The following is a 23,014-nucleotide window of genomic DNA, read 5'->3' as shown; positions in this document are numbered from 1 at the left end:
CTTGCTTGTCACACAGCCCTTAACACACACACACACACACACTCACACCAGGTCACGCAAACACAGGGATGTACAGTTTGCAGTTTCACACACGCCTCTCCAGTGCTGCTTTTTTACTGCAACTCTTGGAAAAAAAAAAAAAAAAAACGGTTTACAATTTTGATAATAAACGTACTTATTGAGTTATTGTTGCCAAAAGTAGAATAGTTTACAGCTTGGCTCTCCTCCACAACAACATGCCATTCTGAAAGCACAGCCGGTGTTTACATAATGCATACTACACTGGCCATTTGTTGACAGTACAGGAAATGTATGTCACTATCCATCCATGTGTACATCGTGAGATTAAAGGGGTCGGCTTTGTTGTGTGGTTCTGCAAATCCCTAATCTCCGACCACTACCGCAAAATATGTTGGCATGCGAGCGCTGGCTGGGTCGTGACCAAATAAAAACTCATTTTTCCAATGTTACAACATCCCTTCATTCAGAAATGACACGGCAATGTCAAGTGGGTTTTCACTGCGCGCGCTGGATGGTGCGTTCAAGGGCTATGTCAGGACACAAAGCCCAAAACCGAAAAGTACAAATCTGGCTGCATTTCCATCACACGTCTCCTCGCCCTGGCTCTCTGAGATTGTTGGTGGAGATATAGCAAGGGCTGAAAAGAATATAACAGAATGTAATAGAAAATAATGCTATTTAAGTGCTCACTTATCTCTAGGATCACCTGTGAAGCTCTTTGTTCTTTGTGAATTCCTTTCTAATCTTTCGTCCTGTTTCTTTCTTTTAAATATCTGTCTCTTTTGAAAAGTCTGTCTTTTAAATTCTTAATGGTTTTCCTTTTTCCGTTGCTGCATAACAGGAACTCTTGCTTTTGCTGAGTAGGGCCCAACGTGTTTTGAACACCTTGTGTGATGTTTCACCTTTTTTTCCCCCCCTTAATAAATAAATCAGAATTTGTTTATTAGCCCAGAATGTCGAATATAAGGAAAGCTTCTTGGTGCTTTCTCTTGCTGCAGAGGAACAACTCAAAGATGAAAATCAAGTCTTTAAACATGTCAGCGTGTCCATGTGGTGTTTTTCATTTCATGCAAAAACAAATGAATAATTACATGAAGAAATGGTGATTCAAAACTCCCCTGCTGTTGGTGACGCAGGAGTGGATTTTAACTCCTATCTCGTCTCAATTCTGGAGGAATGGCTCCCGTCCCATCCTGTTCCCATCTTGTGTTTTGTATTGGGGGAGGTAGTCTACCCATTAGGTAAAGCAATTATTTTGATTTGTTGTTCTTGCCATCTCTTACTTAGTTTACTTTTTGCTCCACTGGACAGAGTTTCATTCACAGTATTTGGCCAGCAGGTGCATCCTGCTAAACCTGGTGATGGTGCCATGGTACCGGCCCTTTTCTGGATTTCACTCTCCACTGTAGATCGTACCCTCTCATGGTTGAAGGCCCGCCGGTTGGTAGTTCCTTGACAGTCTGCTGTATGCAGTTCTGCAGATGAAAATGAAGCTTTGAGGCAGGGAGTCTGATTCAAGGATTGTTTGTAATAGTTCCTTGAGGAATCGTTTTAGCCCTACACAATCTAGTTTGCACGGAGAAATCTATTATAAACCCATATAAACTCTACGTATGGATTCCCATCCCGCCTGCTCCCGCTGGATGGTGAAATTGGCTCCCGTCCTGCAGGAATCCCATAGGAATCCCATGATCCACAGGACTGTTGACCTCCTAACCCTCAATCTGTACTAACTGAGAACTGTGATCTGATCAATGAGGGCTTCTGTTATGGGTGACCTCGATGAAAATCCCATGCTGTAGTGCTAATGGAAGTTACCTAACCTTGACATTTGCCCAATACGCAGGGCTGAACAGCGAGCTGCCAATCAGTCTGTTGTTAGCCGGAGGTACCCAGAGGAAAGACGCAAACAGCTTACCGGGGGCATTCAAGATGTGTGTGTGTGCTCAGTCAGAAAATAAAGCTCTGAGAGTGTGTGAGACAAAGAGAGAGAGAGAGAGAGAGAGAGAGAGTTTAGTCTGCAGGCAGCTGGTGGTCAATGCTGTGATTGGTGCTAAATTACCAGAGGAAAATAAGCGGCACAATCAATTTCACCGCCAAGCTTCAGACGACGAGTCAAAATTAAAACAATCACTCGGTGAAGAGCAGTTATTTCAAGTGTCTGGCAGGGCGGGAGATAGGAGAGCCAAAATAACTTATATAATCTCTTGAGGGAAATATTGACAGTGGTTTCCTCATTTGATCCGTCCGAAACCACGACCCTCCTCTGAGAAAGGACATGCTCGTTTGAAACACTGGTTTGAAACACAACTTGTAAAACCAAACCTTACTAGAAACTTTAACTATGCTTGGGTTTCTGTCTTTTAGCCAAGTGTGCTGTTCATGGCACAGCTGCCTCTAGACAATCAAGTTGAATGGAATAGCTTTTTATTACTTTAGTTAGCAGCTAAAGGCGTGATTGAAAGTTTGTGACGGTTCCTTAAATCTGATTTTATGACCAACATAATGGGAGAAATAGGAGAAAACATCTGATTTATGAAATGAGCTTGTCATTTTGACCTCACGGCCATCTGTCGGTGCATTTTCCCAGGATCCCTCAGTGCAGAAGGTGGGCGGAGGCAGGAAGAAGACAGTGTCCTTCAGCAGCATGCCCTCCGAGAAGAAGGTACGATTTGCAGCAGATCCTCTTCTGGGACCTAAATCCCTCAGATGTAGTACAAAACATTTTGCATAATGGTTTTTATGTGTGGGCCCTTTACAGTAGTGAACAATAAAGGTCTTGCTGACTTTCACCACTAGGTGAGCAGTGCAGCGGACTGCCTGGCGTTCATGCAGGGCGGATGTGAACTGAAGAAGGTTCGGCCCAACTCCAGGGTTTACTGCCGTTTCTACACCCTGGACCCGGACCTCAGCTGCCTGCGCTGGGAGCCGTCAAAGAAGGACGGGGACCGGGCTCGGCTGGACATGTCCAGCATCCGGGAAGTCCGCACCGGGAAGAGCACTGAGACCTTCCTCCACAACGGGCCTCTGTCGGACCACCTCGCCGAGGAAGCCGCCTTCTCCATTATACATGGGGATGACTACCAGGTGGGCAGGGAAATCGATGGTTTTAATAAAGTCACATGGATTTTATTGACGTCATATCCACATCCAAACACTCCTCGCTGTTCAGATGTGTATATACAAGGGAATCATAAAAGTAAAAAACATATTTAGTTGCTTTTAACCTCATGTCTGTTTGTGACGTGAAGACCACAGTAGAATACCAGAATGACTGAAGGTGCAATACATAAAATTACAAGATCAGTAAATCATTATCACGGTCATTTTGAGACAATTGTCAGGGGCGCCGTATATGGGGGAAAAGTTAGGACGATTCCAAGGGCCCTTGCCTGAAAGGGCAAGGGCCCTATATATATATATTTTTTTTTTTTTCATGGGGCCCAAAATTCCTGGTGGCCCCCTGACAATTGTACAAACCAAACCAATGTAAAGACCTTTGGCAGCCAATACAAATCTTTATATTGCATTTATGTGCCACTTGGCTCACAAAACTGCGAGCCACCTGGTAGCATTTCACTGTGAAATCTTCCGGATTGGTTTGCAGCACAAAGCGAGATTGCTTAATGGCACAACACAGGAAGAGGGCACTTTCCTTCTGGCACAAACAGTGCTTTCAGAGTTTCTGGCAATGGCAGGTAGCGTGATTTTTCCATCTGTCTTCCACTGTCTATTTTTGTCTTTTACTGTTTTTGCTCTTCAGAACAGATGCACATGTAGTGGGTCGACAGAACATGTCTTCATGACAGGAGGCTTTGAAGTTTATTGAAAAGGACCTCATGGTCACAGTTTTGAGAAACGCTAGAGGCTACTAATTGTATAAATTCCCTGGTAGTCACACTGAGGTATCACAATTAATTTCATCATGACTGATCAATATTTCAGTGTTCCCACAGGTCTGAAATAAACTTGCAGGGTGTGGTTTTATTATTTATTAGATCTGAACTGCTATTATCTGAAATGTTGAAGTAGCATCTTGGATTCTGGCGCACAAAAAAGGGCATACTCATCGTAACGTATGAACATTTCCCTGCTTTGTGTATACAGTTTGAGTACAAAGAAAATTGTGAGCAGCTGTAGGATTGTTAAGTATCTCTAAGACCTCAAAGCAGAGTCAAACTGCACTTATTAAGTATAAAGTGGAAGTTAGCATTTTTTTTTTCACTTAAATGCCATGTTTATCAGTCTACAACTGCAACCTGATTGCTGTCGTTATGTAAAGAATTAGTTTAGCAATGAATAAACAAGGCATTGGGGTGAATAATTGCTGACTTCCACTTTGTTTTTTTCAAAGTTAGTGAAAAAAAAAGGGATTTGGGCAGGAATCGACCTCAGCCTGGAGTCCACCTGTCTGCCAAATTGGAAACAAGGCACATAGTTTTCTTGGAACTGACAAGTAGATAGTGGTGTTTTCTCATGAAGCTGAATAAAATGCGTGTAATCGTTACAGTGGGTGGAAATATACCTGGGCGACCATAAACATACTTGGGCTCATTTGGGAAACAATGAATTTAAACATGCTACATGCCACACCTTATAAACACAGAAAGTGAATAGTCTGTCCAATCATGTGTCTATCCATCCCCTCATTCATCCACTGTTCTTCATTCGCTCTCTAGTCTCTGGACCTGGTTGCACTGTCAGCGGATGTGGCCAACATCTGGGTGACAGGCCTGCGCTACCTGATCGCCCACCCCTCGGTCATCGGCGGTGCTGGAGGAGGCGGCGGCGGAGGAGGGCTGAGCGAGGGAGGGGGCCTGGCGGTGGAGGGCAGCCCGGGAAGCAAGATGAGGAGCGAGTGGCTGGCCGCCGAGTTCGCCCAGGTGGATGAGGACGGCTACGGCATCGTGCCAGAGGACGTGGCGGTGGCCACCATCTGCAAACTGTGCCCTGGCATCAAGGAGGCCAAGGTGAGGGTGCAGGGGGGGGGGAGCGCAGGGCAGGGGTGATGGGGTTGTGTTTGACGTCTGAATCACTAAGTAGTTATGTGAGCTGTCGTGCCTCGTTCATGCTTCATTTGGAAATGAACGTGGCAGCAGCACTGCAATTACACAAATGCACCTCTTCCCTGCGTTGGCTGAGCAAAAAGATGTTTTACTCCTCTGTTTGCCGCTGTGGTATTTTTAAAATGAAGAGTTGTAATGAAAGACGAGCAGGGACGGGGGTGTATTGGTTCACCTTCATAGTTTATTTTGTACCTCAGTTTTTAGGTCAAGTGTGTTTGCATCACTGTATAGCTTGAAAAAAAATGGAACTGACTCAGAATTGAAGGTCTTTCTTTTTAATTTAAATGTGTACTGACAAATAGCACAAAAGGGTAGATATGGCATTTGCCAATGTTCTGTAAAGGTTGTGCTACATAGCAATAAAAAGTCTTATGGAAAAGTCAGTCCAAAGGTATTAGACCAGTTATATTAGTGATAAACCAATATAGATTTATTTACTCCACAGTCTTTAAGTCAGGTAAGTAAGAGCAACACACTACATCTTATTGTTTGTCTTTCTCCAAAACTAAATTATATACAACCCCGGTGAAAAGGGAAATGAAAATTATAACTATGTTACGGAAAACGTTGGTCCACCCACTCGCTTTTGTTCTGCTGTCCGTCAAACAGTGAGGCGGAGTCTGACTGGTTTTCAAATCATCCGTCAAGTACATCAAAATTACAGTACCGATTACTGAAAAATTTTGAGTATCTATTTTGCAAATGTCAAGTCAAGTCAATTTTATTTATATAGCCCAATATCACAAATTACACATTTGCCTCAAGGGGCTGTACAGCAATAATGTGTTTGCTGGAATTTTGCATCACATTTAACAAAAAAAAAAAAAAAAAAAAAAAAATGTTGCAGGATCTGTGGTGAAAAAACAATCTCAGTTCATCACTTGTAGGCTTCAGTGAACCAAAGACTGCAGAATTATGTTTTTTGGTACAAAACTATTGCATCCCTAATGAGGAGAGATCTTATAATGTGATGATCTATACAAAGTAATACCATCGAAATGGAACAGGATCACTTTAAAGGGAAGAGGACACTGGATTCAGTCACTGGTAGACAGAAAAGGCGCCTGGTCATCATGAAAACTCAAAAAGCATGAAGGCACACATTCATGGACAGCAGGTCTGTGTTTACACAGCGCTTGTGCATGTCGGTTCTCACAGAAAGCATGACCTAGGGATTAGAGCGACATACTACATAGCAGCTTATATCACCATAGCCTATTTTTGGAGTCAGCTGCATGTTTTGGTCTTTTTCTCTGACGCATCAGTGCACATATGGTAAAACACAGCTCCCCGGCACTGATGTATCAACAAGGCTAAAGCGAGGCAGCATGTTGGTGCAGGCAGACATCATCCTTGCAAGTACAGTAATACCCCATCATATGATAACCTGTGTGTAGTAATGACACCCTGTCAAAACATCTGGTGGCAGTCCATACAGCGCAGATATAGCCGGAGCTGGAGCGGCGTGTCGCCTGATAAAATGGGCTGTTTCTGTATTTGGAGCTGCAGGTAATCTAATCTCTTATGACAACAGAGATTACTTCGTCTTCTTCCCTAGTGGGAGAAGCAGCTGAGATCTGGTGTGCAGTCACCTGTATTGGTCTGTTATATCTCCCACTAGGAGCTCCTGTATCACCCGCTGCCTGAACAGTAGACAAACGCAAAGAGACACAAGTACCCTGGAAACATGGAGAGCTTAGAAATACATATCAGTGCAGACGGGTGAGAGGCCTGCTGACAGCCTGCAAAAACCTCGAACAAATATTTTAGCAAGCTGATATCTGAGGTTGGACATTTCTGCAAAGCACGGGCTGAGCGCACAGACCGATGAAGCGATAAGGAGGGGAAGAGGAAACACCAGTAGGGAGAAAGCGATAGGGAGGGAAAAGGAGGTAGATAAGAGGACGAGACGGAGAGAAGAGGCAGAAGGAGTGAGAGGGAGAAAGGATAATTGTATTATTGTGGCCTGTGACGCAGGATGCTTTAATTTCCTTACTGAAAAAAGTAGAGCCGAATCAAATTTAGCTGCCTCACCGAGGAACGAGGCATTATATTAATTAACCCACTCTGTCTTTCTCTCAGTAGAGTGTGTTTTCCCATCTGCCTCCTCTCTTTCATCTAATCTTGTCCGCCTCCCCAGGTGCGTCTGCGTTTCAAGGAGATCCAGCGCAGCAAGGAGAAGCTGACCTCCCATGTGACGCGCGAGGAGTTCCAGGAGGCGTACTGCGAGCTCTGCACCCGCCCTGATGTCTACTTCCTGTTGGTGCAGCTGTCCAAGGACCGCGAGTGTCTGGATCCACAGGATCTGCGCCTCTTCCTGGAGACGGAGCAGGGCCTGTCCCTCGCCACGACCGAAGGCTGCCTGGAGCTGCTGCGGCGCTACGAGCCGTCAGCCCAGGGCAGGGAGAGAGGCCTGCTGGGCCTGGATGGCTTTGCTCGCTACCTGCAGTCCCCTGAGTGCCAGCTGCTGGACCCCGAGCACCTGGGGGTGTGCCAGGACATGAACATGCCCCTGTCCCACTACTACATCAGGTGGGTTTGGCATTTCAGTCCACCTAAAGGAACAATGAGGTTATTCCAACTGGCAAACACACACTGGGTTATTGCCACAGATTTATGGCTGCACCCAAATCAGAATTTAGTCAAATCAGATTTGGACATTCATTACAACCATTTGAGTATCTGATGTTTTATTGTGTTTGAATGGCTTATTCAGAATGCATTGGTGCAATTTAACACTTTAATATTTTCTTATTAAATGAAGCTTTTTAACCCTATAAAGCCATTTGTATCATATATGATACACATTTTCAATTCCGTTTTTCGTTTTCAGTTTAATCAATACTTAATACTTTAATCAATACAAAATACTGTTGTATACCTTTGAACACTTCCCCTGTTCACCCTGGACCATACCATTGGCACTTCAAGTACATATCATATATCATACACCAGAAAGGTCGTGTAATAACATATTTTTTGATTTTTTTTAATGTATTTTGTTATAGGACTAAATAAAGGGTTCAATTTAAAAAAAATTGGAATTTTCTGCCAATTCTTTCATAGTTCAGGCTTTATAGGGTTAATAATGTAAATGTAATGTACTGTAAATTAGAATATATAAAAAAAATTAAAACAACTTCCCCATTCAGAGAATCTCAGTTGACTCAGGGGGTCCATAATAGATTATTTGATGCAGCAGCTTTCGCAGCCCTTGCTGTTACTCAACCCGCCCACAAACTGTTAAAATAAACAGGCTCATGTTGTTTATTGTCATTTTATGCCCTTTTGGAATTCGTGATCATTTTAATGGTTGAATGCTGAGATGGAGCTGTGGGGTGTAACTGTGTGTTCGGCATTCATACAAAGTTATTTTTTAGCTGACACAGGGCTTAGTAATGTAGGTAATGTCAGATTTTTAATTTTAGGGCGAGCTGTTCTTTTAAATTTGGATTTTAGTCGGGTGTTAGTCATTATTAGTCATAGGTCCTATTGTTTGTGCATTGGTAACCAATTGCATGACCTGTTCTCTTACATTTTCTGGAGGCTGAGCTATCGGCTTTTTTTTTTTTTAAATGTTGCTAATAGATGCGGCTGATTGTTTCCTCAGTGCCTCATACCGTTCCTACCTGCTGGACGACCAGGTGCACGGCAGAGCAGACCTGGGAGGGCTGACCAAGGCCCTGCAGGCCGGCTGCCGCTGCCTGGAGCTGGGAGTCACCGACGGCCCAGAGGGGGAGCCACTCCTTGGGGTTGACTATGGTCCAGAAATCCCTCACCACCACCACCACCACCATCACCATCACCATCACCACCACCACACCCTGGTCACTATCCGCTCTGCCCTGGAAGTGGTCAACAAGTATGCCTTCTTGACTTCCCAGTACCCGTTGCTGGTGTACCTGTGCCAGCGCTGCTCCCCGGCCCAGCAGCGCATCCTGGCGCAGCACCTGAAGAAGGTGTTTGGCTCCCGTCTGTACACCCCGGACGCCCTGCCTGTCAGCATGGGAGGGCGAGCCACCACCTTACCCTCACCTGAGCAGCTGAAAGGACGCATCCTGCTGGTGGGGAAGAAGCTCCCTCCAGAAGATGACGGCTCCGAGGGCGAGGTGTCAGAGGAGGACGAGGAGATAGGAGGGGGCGGTCCTCTGGCGGGTCGGCGAATGACCATCCCGGGGGAGGAGGAGCTGGGTGTGGTGTTGGTTGTGCCTCCGCCTCCTCAACCCAGGAGGCTCCGGCTCCGCAGAGAACTGTCAGACCTGGTGGGCATCGCCCGCACGGGCAGCCGCAGCTTCTACGCCCAGAGAGCCAGTCAAAAACAGGCTCAGCAGCAGTCTCCGCCCAGCAGCCCCTCCTCTCCCAGCACTCCCATGCCTCCCGAGCCACCCTTTTGGACACTGTGCTCCTTAGGCGAGGGGGAAGCTGGACGGGTGACCAGTGAGAGCCCGGAGGAGCTGGTGATGTTCACCAAGCGCACCCTGACCCGCGTACGGCCCAGCTCAGTGCGACTGGACTCCAGCAACCCGAACCCGCAGGGCTACTGGAAAGGAGGTGTCCAACTTGTTGCCTTGAACCAGCAGACCCCGGGTGCCATGCTGGACCTGCACAGAGGTCGCTTCACCCAGAATGGAGGCTGCGGTTATGTTCTCCGTCCCGCTGTGATGAGGGAGGAGGTGTCGTATTTCAGTGCCCACACACAGGGCTGCGTGCCAGGAGTGCCACCTCAAACCCTACGCGTCAAGGTTTTTCTGTCTCTTCTGCATTTATCATCCAGTGTTTAATCCACACGACACATATTGCTTTCCAACAAATTTGTTTGCAAAACTGTGATTAATGCCTTTTCATGCACTCAAATATCCACAAACCATCAATCCTAATAGCCAGATGCACTAATTTAAACGAATTAGCTCCCACCCAACCACACATGTGACAAGAAACAGTACTTAGGTACCAAGCCGATACTAACATTTTGAAAAGTGATATGAAATGTGAAATCCTGCTTTGGTTGATCTTATTAAAGTCAGCCAGTTGATTTCAGGAGAAAGTTAATTAGCTTGGTGCATGCTTTGGAACATGATTAGTCCATTTTTAAACGTTATTTAAATAGTAAATGGATTTCTGTTGCACTTTTCTAGTCTACCGACCGGGATGGTGACCCCCTTGAATTGACATTCAGCTCATTGTCATTACTCTAATGTGCCTGTAGCCTGTATATTTAAACACCGGTACACTTAAAGTGCCAGTCATACTTGCAGCACTGTTAATCAAAATGAGAGCACATCGTTATACTGTTGTATTCTTTTGTTACAGCAGGACATTCGTCTAGTAGTTTTTAATCTGTTGGCTCCAGGTCAGTGTTGCACTGTAACTCAGTGTTTTTATTCTAAGGTAGCCTGTATGTTTAAATACTGGCTCTCTGATTACTTGTTAATACAAAGGTTTTAAATGAAGGAGTGGGTGCTGGATGGGATTTCTCGTTTTGCAGTGTTATTGCATCAGGTATCGAGAATTGTGGAATTTATTACTAAAATTCTGGTGTTGTGACATCTGCCAATAATACAAGTGTAAGTGACAGCTGTTTTGTGTTGTACTGTGCAGGTGATCAGTGCCCACAACCTGCCCAAGCCTCAGGGAGCAGGGGCCAAAGGCGAGGTCATTGACCCTTACGTGGTTCTGGAGCTGCATGGTGTCCCGGCGGACTGTGCCGAGCAGCGGACCCGCACTGCCGCGCAGAACCAGGACGACCCTCTGTTCGACGAAACCTTCGAGTTTCAGGTAACAGACTGTTACTGAAAAATCTGCTCACCTGCCTAGTCACTGCTTTGTCATTTATATAGTATTTTATTTGGGTATTTACAACTCTAAATATCTCCTAGTATTTTGTCAGATGGGGGGCAAGATTCTCATAATTCAGATGAGGCAGACATGAATAACTTGTTTATCTCTCCAAAATCTAGTCTACCTCAGGTGAGCTCACGCCATTTTCCCCCTTTTATTCTTTCTCCCTCCTTTTTCTTATTCGTGGGATCCTCTTTCACTGTCCTTCAATGTTGCCAGAGGCAGAATGAGCTTGAAAGGTGCAGCTTATTCTGTCTGTATAAATAGAGCCAATCCGTCACCAGCTCTTATTATGTTCTGATGTTTAATTTTGAGCTCTTGAAGCTTTAATAAGCAGTTTTACGCTCTGCAAGGTAGCTGCTTCTAGTATCTATATTGGACTACATTTTGTGCTGCTTTGGAAACCCTGTTTTGCCACTATTTTTGGTGCTTGCATGAATACACTAATGAATGCTTTAAATTCATTATATGAGAGGGGAATTTTGTTGACTGCAGTGCTGCTGATTTTGCTTAGTTACTCCTCCCTGACAGAGTCCTGTATTAGTGAGGCTGAGCCATAATGACAAGCTGTCACAATTGATATGCCATGTTCTCTTTGGCCATGTCAGATGTGCTTGTGTGTGTGTGCACGGGTGTGTGTGTGCGTGCGTGCACACTGCCTTACAGCGGGCATACTTCCTCAATGACGACGAGCCACTTGTGTAATGTGTGCAGTTTAAAAGAATAATGAGCTGTTGTTTTTCATGCGATAAGGTGGTTCCTTGGCTGGAGAGAGAGAGAGAGAAACAGAGTCAAATTGAGATGCATGGTTTGGCTGTCTGGTAAACACTGGCAAAACTGAACCGCCACTAACGCCTAATAAATGAGTCACAGATGCAGCCTCAGCTCCATCTGAACATCCCATTTAAACAACTTAGAAGCACTTGAATGTTGTGACTAATCCCGTCTTTTGACTGATACGCAGTTGTGTGCTTAAGTACTGTTCTCGGAGTAATCGTCACAAGTATAATTACGGGAGTGAAGTGCTTTTAAGACCAGCCCGGCTGCAGTCGCATCAGCAGATTATGTACATTTGGGGCACGAGGAGAATAAAGTGTTGTCGAGAGAACAGACTGTGGCTGCCGAGGAGAAGGGAAGAGGGAGGACAGAGGAGGAGATGCAGTGGCTTTCAAAGAGGAGAAAGCAGGGAGGAGGAGGAGTGATGTTGAGATTTAGGCTCTGCTTGTCTCATTAGCCTTGTGGCCTGAAACCCAAGGCCTGCTAGGGGACTGGAGGGCAGTGTGGCGTGACTCAGATACACACATACACACACACACACACACACACCCTGAAACACACAAACAGGCATGCAAACATAACCACACACAACCACAAACACACACACACACACACACACACACACTATGTCCATGCTGCTTTGTTAAGTGTGGAGCCTGCTCTCATATGTCTTAATCACAGCCTCAGGGCTCTGAAATGGCAGCCAAGTTCAGACACTGGATAGCCATGTAAAAACTCTCTTTGAACACACATTAAAAAATTTTGAATGTTTGCCCCCTCATCTACTACAGTTCACCCATAGTTTTCACGGCAACAAACATTTTTGCAAATCATTCAGCGGTATCAATGTTTTCACAACATATAACCAAAATTCCTCAATTTTCAAATTTGAACACCCACTTTATAATGTTCTGCTCCTGCTAGAGCGCGAACCATGTAAGCAAAGCCGATTGGCTGATGATGGCCATGTTGTTTGGAGTATGAGGACGTTCTGTCAGCTATCAGAAACATTTTATACAATGAAGAAACAAATAAAATTTCATATCAATAGGACTAACGGTTAATGAACTATGGCTACTTAACCTTATGATGCTGCTACGGTGCCACCTATTAGCCAAATGGCACCAAGTTTGTCATGGCCACTCAGACATCACATCTTTACCTGTACACCGAATTTGGTTGCCATAGCGCAAAAAGTTTTTGTGATATAAGCCCCGCCCACAGCATTTGAGCAAACCTTGAGGGCAAGTTATAGCAACACTGAATGGACTAGCAGATCCAGCTTGTTAGGGAGATGCTCTTTGCCACATTTGGTGACAATTAATCAAAATGTGTAAGTATTTTGTCAGTTTAAACTTTAAAAAAAAAAAATCATAACTTTTAACTGTTGGGGACAAACATTCTCTGGACATTAGGTGTATTGGCAAATATTTTGGTGAAGTTTAGTGAGTTTCATTTCACAACAAAACAGATGTGGACGACTTCGTGGTATGAAGAAACTCCAAAAGTTAATGTTCATGTCGTAGTGGAGAATGAATACAAACCGATGGCTGGATAAAATGTATCCGAGTTCTAAAATACAACAGGAAAAGATCAGCTGAACCATGAAATATATACATTTTGTGGATATTACACTAACCTGCAAAATCACCGGTATGGTCCTTTAACACATAACACAGCCCCAGCACAGGCTGACTGTAATTATCTGTCTTCCTCAGCTCTGTTTAAAACGGCTGGCTCACATTCGCGCTGCATTTCGACACAGTTCCAACTAAGAAGTGAATGTATTTAGATGAGGAGGCTGAGAGAAAGGAGGGAGCGAGCAGGGTGAGCGATGACCGTCCTGCACCTCCGCTCCTCTCCTTTCAGAGGCAAGTGCGTTTGGTTTGAAATTGTTTGAAATAAGTGCCACAGGGCTGTTCAGCAGAAGCCACAGACTCCCTGCTGAAAAATACAGAGAGAGAGTAGGGAGAACAGAATTGGAGTCACACATGAATCTGTGTGCACGGCACGCAGAGACACACACACACACACACATGCACACACGCACACACACACGCACACGCACACGCACAGTCTGCTTAAGCTGTCTGTCTGGCTTCTCCATGCATGAAACTCCAGCTATTCTCCCCACTGCTCAGCCCTCAGTCACAGCTTAGGGGAGTGGAGTGCAAAAACACACACATACACACACACACACATACACACACAATCACTCAGGGTGTGTGCACTTCATAACTGCAGTGTAGAACCTAAGGGGCAGCTCAGCCCTAGTTCAGTCAGTGTGACACGCTCCCTGCTCCTCCGTCCATCAGCAGCCAGCTTCTCCAACAAGACCAGACTCACATATTGGTGACGTTCCAACAGCAACACAACCTTACACTGCAAAAAAAAAAAAAAAAAAAAAAAAAAAATCCATTTGAACAAGTTACTTCATGCCACATTCAGCGTTCACATCTTCTTTTTCTTAAAGCAAACGAATCATCCCACTTGAGACGTTTCTATCCCGGTCCAGTTGAGTCCCAGTGAATTGGATCAATATGAAATCTGGTCCCTTTCCAAATTTAAAACAGTCAGACCAGGACGTCCCACACACACACCTGGTGCAACGTGTGCTGTGGTGGGCCGATCTGTCTCTTTTTGTGATTTAGTGGATATCCATGTAAAAATGATTTGTCATTCCCAAAAGGTTCATTACATTTGACCCAGCCGTGATTGAGATATCGGGCATGACGCTGTGGCTGGCCGGGGAGGTTCTTATTTACATACAATACCAAAATCCATCTCTCTGCCCCATGTTTCATCCAAAATTCAGAAATATCTCACAATGGATGAACAAACCACAATCCATAGCCCCGCATGCACAAATAGTAATTTCAGTAATCCTGAAAAAAATCAATGTCTGAACCTGCGCTGTGTTTTTTTTTCTCTCTTTTCTGTGGCTTAGAGACTGAACACATATGGTTTTATTGTTGGACACACACACACACACACACACACACAGAGCGTACTAGCCCGGGGCAATTTTATACTCCTCTGTAGGAAGTGATAGATGCTCAGCCTTCCTCATCCTCTGTTCCGGCGTCGCTTTCTCTCTGCTATAAACACTACACACACACATTCATCACATGCGTGTGTGTGTGTGTGTGTGTGACCATGTTAGGGTGCATGCAGAGAGAGACAGAGACATTCGCTGATAGCCAGCTTTTGTTTGACATTTGTTTACTCTCTGCTCCTCCTCGCAGAATAAAAATGCAGAGACACACTCTCAGTGCCATTAGTCCTCCCACTTAGTGTGTGTGTATGCGCATATGTGTGTGTGTGTGTGTGTTTCTATCTGAGTGTCTGTGCTTATATATATGGCTGTTTATAGCCTTATTAGCCCAGATGGTATTCCTCTTAAGGCATGAGCTAAAGTGCAGTATTTCAGCCAGCCCTCTGTGATATGTTAGGATGCTCTCCTCAGTGCAATTTACCATAATGGGGAGCGCAAACAGGCTCATAAATGACACTTAATAACAGGAAATGTTCTGTTTGAGCGTCCCAACTGCATGTTGTGGCTAATTGATCACCTTCCAGCCGCGTAAACACCTAATGAAGTGCGTCATCCCCGCCTATTGTCTTTATTATTATTACGAAGGAGCTGACTCACTGAATCAAGGGCGGATGAATAATGTACACAGACACATTTACAGTACACACACCATCCGAGCTCCGTGACGCTCACACATCCCCGGCCGTCTCAGGTGACAGACATTAAACTTTAAAGGGCCCCGGATAATCAACCAGAGTCGGCTCGTTCACTCCGGTGATGCAGTTACAGATAATGCAGCGCTGTTTGTCTGGAGATGTAAATAAGAGGTTTGTTTTTCAAGCAGATGTATGTATAATTAGGCGTGAAAGTGGTTTGATAATGGAAGTGCCGAGTCCTCTCGGTGCCTGCGAGTATCACATATGAGGTTTAATTAAGGGGTTTGGTTTAAGTCCGTCTTGTTTTTTTTGGGTTTGTTTGTTTTATGTTTGTGTTTGATATTGAAATATCAGCACAAAATATTCTCTTTTGGCAGCTTCAGTTGAAAAAAAAAACAGCCATGAAACCTTACGGGAAACTAATATCCTTTCATATATTAACAGTTTTAAACGCAAAATCTTACCAAGATTATTTGTCTTATTTCAAGTCAAAAATGTCTTATTTCTAGTCAAAATATCTCATTACACTTAAAATAAGACATGATCACCTCAGAAGTAAATTGTTTTTAGACAATTTTCACTTGTTTCAAGTGAAAATTCACTTGAAACAAGTGAAAATTTGCTTGTTTCATAGGCAAAATTTGCCAGTGGAAAAAGTGAAAATTCACTTGAAATAAGTGAAAATTAGCTAGAAACAAGAAACAAATTTTGCCAATGAAACAAGCAAATTTTCACTTGTTTCAAGCAAATTTTCACTTGAAACAAGAGACAGTTGTCTCAAAATAAGTTACTTCTGAGGTGATCATGTCTTATTTTAAGTGTAATGAGATATTTTGACTAGGAATAAGACATTTTTGACTTGAAATAAGACAAATAATCTTGGTGAGATTTTGAGTTTTTGCAGTGCAAGAGATAGGTCAATACTAGTGTTAGAGATACTAAGTCATTTAACATTGTAGTATTATTTAAACAGTGCTGGTATTGAAAATGGGTTCTCTAGCATCTATAAACTGCACAGCTGAGTTAATGTGGGAGAGTTTAAAGGCAGGGGGTTTAACATGAGCATGGATTTCATGACAGTTTGTGGAGAAGCAGCTTAAGAGTTTAGCAGCGTCACCGGGAGTCAGATTGTTGTGTGACCTTGGTGTTGTGTTGATGCTCAGAAACAGCAGCGTGAAGCCTGTCGCTTCTTCGTCCCCGCCTCCAGGTGAACATGCCGGAGCTCGCCCTGCTGCGCTTCGTGGTGCTGGACGACGACTACATCGGAGACGACTTCATCGGCCAGTACAGCGTCGCCTTCGAGTGCCTTCAGCCCGGCTACCGCAACGTGCCCCTGCTGGGCCTGGCGGGAGACCCTTTACCCCACGCCAGCCTGTTCGTCCACGTGGCCGTCACCAACCGGAGAGGAGGGGGCAAGGCCCAGCGGCGGGGGCTGTCGGTCAGGCGGGTGGGAAGGCGAGGCAGGGAGTACGTCACGCTGAGGCACACGGGCATCAAGGTGATGGATGAGACCTTCAAGCCGGCGAGCGGCCCCCTCAAGGAGGCCACAGACCTGCGGGAGGACGCTCTGGTGAGAGGGGAGCGGGGTTTTGGGGCAACTGAGCCAATGATCAGGAACCAGAGCTGGGCAGTAATTCAGTATCTTTATGTATTATCTTTCAGTGGCATCATCCTGTGATATATTGTGATTTCATGAAACACAATAATGTTGTCTCAACCGATCATAACAAGAAAATTTTGACTTGAAAACTCTGGCAAAATGAGATATGAAAGTTCAAGGAAGGTCACTTCAAAATGCAATGAAAATCAGTTTGATACATAACCCTTATTGTGAAATGTACAGTATTTATACGATAATCATCATTTTTCCAAGCTAGTTTTATATGGAGTATAGGTGCTCTTGATCAAAAAGGAATATAGTGTTTGATACTTTTTTTAAAATAATTCCTTGTATTTGTTTTTTCCACCTTGGAGGGCCGGGGAAGGTCAGATGGCATCAGTTAAGTAGATAAAATAGATTTAACTGTGTGTAGAGTTACCAAAGACTAGTGAAATACTTCAGTTTTACATTTAGTTAATGAATGCTTTCTGACACACTATATACATATATACATATAAGAATAACTTTAATATTTATTTTTTTAAAAAATCACAATTTTTGGAGAGCATTGTTTTGCATTCACTGTCTAAAACATGTGTATGAATGTTTATTTTATCTTTATATGTGCTTACCACTAAGTTATAGTGTGGTACAAGGCATTCGCTGAATGTCGAAACACTATTTATAAAGGCCTCACGGGACAGCGAAGTTAAAGTTAAGTGTTGCCATTTCTTCTCAAAAGCCAAACGGGTACATCGAGTCTCGGTGGGTCAGGTGTCACTCAGCTGCTGTATTTTTAGGTTTTAGGTTGATGAGATGTCTTTTCAGGAGGGTGAATCGAGCTAGGTTGCATGACTGTGCTGAAATCAGACGCTACCTGAGACTTTTCAGTGGGGTGAAGGAAGAGAGAGAGAGAGAGAAAGGGCGAGATAGAAAGCAAAAAAAAAAAGCAAAAAAAAACAGGATAGAGACTATAGGGGAAAAGAGAGGAGGAGGATTACAAAGCATCTATAAATACCGGCGAAGAGAGAGAACCTGGTTGCAGCACCCACCAGCTTATCTCTGAATATGCACAGTCTTACCTGATCACTCAGTCAGACACACACACACATACACACACACATGCATGCATGCAGAGCCCCATATACACAAACAGCACTCAAACAGCTCTTAAACCTGCGAGCTCCGATCTCTTTGTCCTTTCCCTCTGACATGAACTCTCTCCTTCTCTCTGCCTCTGTCTCTCCGCGTCGTGTCCAGCTGTGGGCTCATCTGCCACAGTCTGTTATTATTCATCATGCCTCTGCTGTGTCAGACACACACACACACACACACACACACATGCTTACACACTCCCAGACACACAGACACAGCCGGGGCGTGATAATCGCTGGTCAAGTTGGGGCTGTGCCAGGTGGCAAGTAGTTAGTCAGCAGAGGTCTGAGGTATTGTTGTGCTTCTAATATTTTAGGCTTAAATAGCAATAGCAAGAGTGAATCGAAAGCTGATCTCTTATCGTTCGCCATCAAGTTGAGAGCCAAAATGATATTTAAGCAGCTGAACGCACCACCTACTAAGTTATTCTGTGTCCTTGTTGGATCAGCTCCCGACCCACTTTTGTGTCCCGACACACCTAGGCTGAGAAACACCCAGCCAGAGGGTATGATTCACTCTTCCAGATTTTATGCCTTATTGTCTTTTCTATTGCCAAATGCGCTTAAGCTAAGGCTGATTTCACTGGATTACAGGCCAAGCTGACTTCCATATTGATTCAATTCAGGAGAGGGACAGGAGGGGAAGTGCGGGTGTGCTTCGGCTCACCTTTCCGACCTCTCCCTGTTTGCAGATTTACATCCACATCTGCACGTCTGATCTACTTTCCTCCTCCTGCTCCGTCTCCTCATCTCTCACTCACTCTGTTTTTCTTTTTTTTTTTTTTTTGTTGTCCCCCCCCCTCTCAATCACTCTGCTTTCCAGAGTGCCACCGTCAGTTTCAAAGAGCAGTGCGGGCTCCCCCAGGTGGCCAAGCTGAAGCAGTGCATCCAGAGCCTGGCCACGAGGCTGCAGAGCCCCGAGGGCACCATGGGGGCCACCATGGTGCTGAAGGACGGCTACCCGTGTCTGGAGCCGCTGGCCACCGTGTCCGAGCCGACACGCAAGCTGCTCACCGCCTACGACACGGTCAGTACGACAGTGAGGACGACGACATGCGTTGTGAGATCACCCAGGTTTAATTATACATTTCTTTAGGCTGCGGTATATCTTGATGAGAAAAACTCTTTGAGATAAATGAGACTGATTAATGCTGTGTGGAAACAGAGTTTTTAATGCACAAAAGGCCAGATCGTGCAGGGATAGGCACCAGTCCACCCTAACCCTGAATAACAGGGATGGACCAGTGTATTGGCAGATTATTGGCACCGGCTGATATCTGCTTTAAAAAGCAATATGTTGTTTTTACTGTTGGTGCTTGGCTGGTTGTGAAATTGGCATTTGCACCTTATTTTTCAAGAAGGTTGTCACTTAACCCTATAAAGCCTGAACTATGAAAGAATTGGCAGAAAAAGTCCAATTTCAATAACAAAATGTAAAAAAAAAAAAAAAGATTTTTCAAAAAATATGTTATTAAATATGGTTTTTCTGTTGTATTATATATGATATGTACTTGAAGTGCCAATGGTATGGTCCAGGGTGAACAGGGGAAGTGTCCAAAGGTAGTATTTTGGTCAAGTATTGATTAAACTGAAAACTCAATGTGTTATTTGGTAACGTGTATCATATATGATACAAATGGCTTTATAGGGTTAATGCAGTCCAATTACCAAAATAGCAAAACTAACATGGTATTTTGTATAAAAAAAACAGTAATCTTAAGAAAGGCCTGTCGGAAGTGGTCGTGCATTTCTATTACGATTCTTGCAAAAATATAATATCTATATTGGTATCTGCTGTTGTGGATGACAAAATATTGGATATTGGCCTCAAAACCCATATTAGTCAGTCCCTGCTGAATTGGAATACGCAGGTGTGGAAAATGGACAGGGAGCAATGTTTTTCAATGAACAAAATAGAAATGCATTGTGGATATCAGGGAAAAAGCCATCTGTCAACTGAAGCAATCAATATTGTAGTAATTGTTATATGTTTTTAACAAAATGTGACTAAACCTGAACAGAGAGTGTGATTAGGAAAAGTCAAGGAGGAACGTTGTAAAGAGATCTGGTTTAGTTCAGTTTTAAAATCTACAAGTAGGACCTTGATAATCACTTTTTATTTACAGGGTGTCTGTTGGTCCAAAAACATCTGAAAAAGCCTTAAAACAAATTATCTATATATGTAAGTATCATACAAATACATAAAGTAGGCTATATACAGAAGGTGCACTAACAATTTATGGGTAATATGAAAAAGTATTTCAAATTTGTGTAGTAGAGGTCTTATATTTTGCACTTGCACATCTTTGCTTTAACACAGAACAGGGTTAGTAGTGTAAAACGCAAAACATGCAGAAACAAATATAAACAGACACACACACACACACACACATACAAGCCAGCAAACACAGACACACTCATACACAATCCAAAAGCATTAAATATGCAGAGAGACACTCTTAGGCGACATGCCTGAAGCAGTCACCCACATTCCTCCTCTGGCACACACACACACACACACACACACACACACACACACACACACACACACCGTGGCTGCCAGCTGCGTCTCCTCCCACTCCATCTCCTCTTGTGTTAGATCAGGATGAAAGTCTCCCACCTGCTCTCAGCGCTCTGCTATTACACCTACACGCACAAGAGGGGCGACCAGGACAAAGCACTACTTTTTTACCTTTATATATCCATTTCTTAGTGTTTATGCATTCATGTGGGTGGTGATGATGATGATGATGATGATGATGTGTGTGTGTGTGTGTGTGTGTGTGTGTGTGCATGCTGTGGAGCCAGTGTATGACAGAAATTGTGAGGCTCAGCAGTTGCCTTGACCTCCGGTCCGTTCAGTCTGTTGTCTCCCTCGTCTGTCACACCTCTTTGGCCTCTTTGGACACACACACACACACACACACACATACAAACACAAACACAAACACACACATCAGCTTAGTCATCTCTCACTCACCCTCCTCCCTCACCTCTACCCTGTGGCTCCTCCTCTGTCCTCTCCTTCCATCTCTCACCCCCACTTCCTCCTGTCATCACAGTTCATTTAACTCCATATAGAGTTCACTTAGATTCCTTTTTAAATCCAATGAGAAAAACAACTGCTCTTGTGATGTGTGTGTGTCCAAACGCTGATCTGGCGCCTGTCTGTGCAGATGATCGCGGCGCAGAAGCAGCTGATCGAGAATGCGGATGCCGTCCAGGAGCGGATCGCCCAGGTGCAGAGGGAAGGTGAGCGCAGAGGAAAGTGAGCGATGAGCTGGACGCGCTGACGTGAGGTTTCACTGAACCGAGTGGAAATCTTATTGATCTGCGCTCATGAACGACATGATGGCAGCTGAGAATAAAGTCAAGTCCTGTAAACACCAGAGTTTCACCAAATGAGCACAATTTGTGATGGTGGTGATTCCATGGGACCAAATCAAGTCGGACAGTCGCCGAATCCCATTACCGGGCGTCGGGTTCTGCCACTTGGTTTCCTGGTTCCATGGTTTCAAGCTTACCCTGTGCCACACCATCTACTATCTGTATTTTTCATTTTTCATATTTATTATTTCATCAGTATATCTTACATTTCTTACATTTCAACACTTAAACATCTCATATTCTCAGGCTACTTTATTGTATATACTTAGCCCTTATTGTCTTTAGTGTATATATTTCGCATATTTAGTCTCTATTGTATATACTTTTAATTAAAAAAATTTTTTTATTAAATTTTTTTTTATTTTGTTGTTTTTATTGATGATGCTGCTGTAACGTGTGAATTTCCCAGTCTGGGATCAATAAAGTATACCTATCTATCTATCTATCTATCTATCAATTTAAAATAATTGTAAAAAAAAAAAAAAAAAAAAAAAACCCATCTGTACCTGTTACTTTGAAGGTGCTACTAAACGAGTTATTACGTACAATAATAATGAAGCACTTAGCATTTTGCAGCTAACTCATGATTTGATGTTTGTTTCCCTTTTGTCTTTGATTTCTTAGTAAGATTCGGGGAAGTTGCTCCCTTTGTAGACGTACATCATAAAAGTGTTTTTGTATTTTTAAATTTCAAGTTCTGCACTGTAGGTATCATTTTTGCATCTTTTGCATTGCATATTCACACACATATTTATAAAATTTCACCAGCAAGTATCCCCACGTGTTCAGATGTTTCCATTAAATGCTCCTCAGGTGGCATATGTCACCATTCTGCATTAATACTTTAGGATTAATACAGTTTCACTCAGGCGTGGAGCACCGGGGTAGCAGCTGGGCAGCAGAAATGGGCCTCCTACACTGTTTACACCTGCATATTTCTTGCATTTCTCACAGCCTCAAATCACTCTTGACCTTTATCTGGCGAATGTAAATGTCACGAGGAAGGGCTCCAAGCTCGAACGCCTTGTCTCTGAATGAATATGTAAATCAGGAATCTCTCCCAAAAACAAACGCCTCCAAGGCGCAGTGTTGACACTGGCTTTTGACATTTTGTGTTTCACTTGAACCTGAGGTGCAGAGGCTGACCCGGCGGGCTGCTCTGTTTGTGTTTGCCAGGCATGGACTTCCATGAGGAGCTTCCTCGGCTCGGGGAGAAGGAGGGACTGAAGGGACGCAAGCAGAACAAAGCAGTGGAGAGTTTCACCTGGAACATCACCGTGCTCAAGGTACGGTAAATGGTACTTAAAAGAGCTTATTGTAATTGTAACACACACATTCAGCAGCAGACACACTAAAGACGAGGCCTGTGTATGTGCACTGGATGTCCGATGTCAAGATACCCACTAAAAACTAGTTTTTATAGGTTTGAGAGCGAGAATGAAACCCATAATTTCAGACTTTTTTAGCCATTTTTCTATGTA

At 43.9% G+C, this 23,014-nt stretch overlaps 1 protein-coding gene across 1 annotated transcript in view; it reads left to right on the top strand.

The window, feature by feature from the left end:
• Nucleotides 1–23,014, top strand: part of plcl1 (phospholipase C like 1) — a 77,760-nt gene that overhangs the window by 51,946 nt on the left and 2,800 nt on the right. Inside the window, exons 2-11 of the mRNA XM_030081020.1 lie at nt 2,612–2,686; nt 2,821–3,108; nt 4,701–4,991; nt 7,228–7,619; nt 8,698–9,829; nt 10,686–10,862; nt 16,600–16,962; nt 18,970–19,173; nt 21,323–21,398; nt 22,710–22,819. Coding sequence (XP_029936880.1) covers nt 2,612–2,686; nt 2,821–3,108; nt 4,701–4,991; nt 7,228–7,619; nt 8,698–9,829; nt 10,686–10,862; nt 16,600–16,962; nt 18,970–19,173; nt 21,323–21,398; nt 22,710–22,819 — 3,108 coding nt within the window. The remainder of the gene's footprint in view (nt 1–2,611; nt 2,687–2,820; nt 3,109–4,700; nt 4,992–7,227; nt 7,620–8,697; nt 9,830–10,685; nt 10,863–16,599; nt 16,963–18,969; nt 19,174–21,322; nt 21,399–22,709; nt 22,820–23,014) is intronic.

This window comes from Myripristis murdjan, chromosome 21, assembly GCF_902150065.1.
Source record: "Myripristis murdjan chromosome 21, fMyrMur1.1, whole genome shotgun sequence".
NCBI classification, from domain to species: Eukaryota; Metazoa; Chordata; class Actinopteri; order Holocentriformes; family Holocentridae; genus Myripristis; species Myripristis murdjan.
Note: the sequence above shows the minus strand (reverse complement) of the source record. Positions and strands in the feature narration are given on the sequence as shown.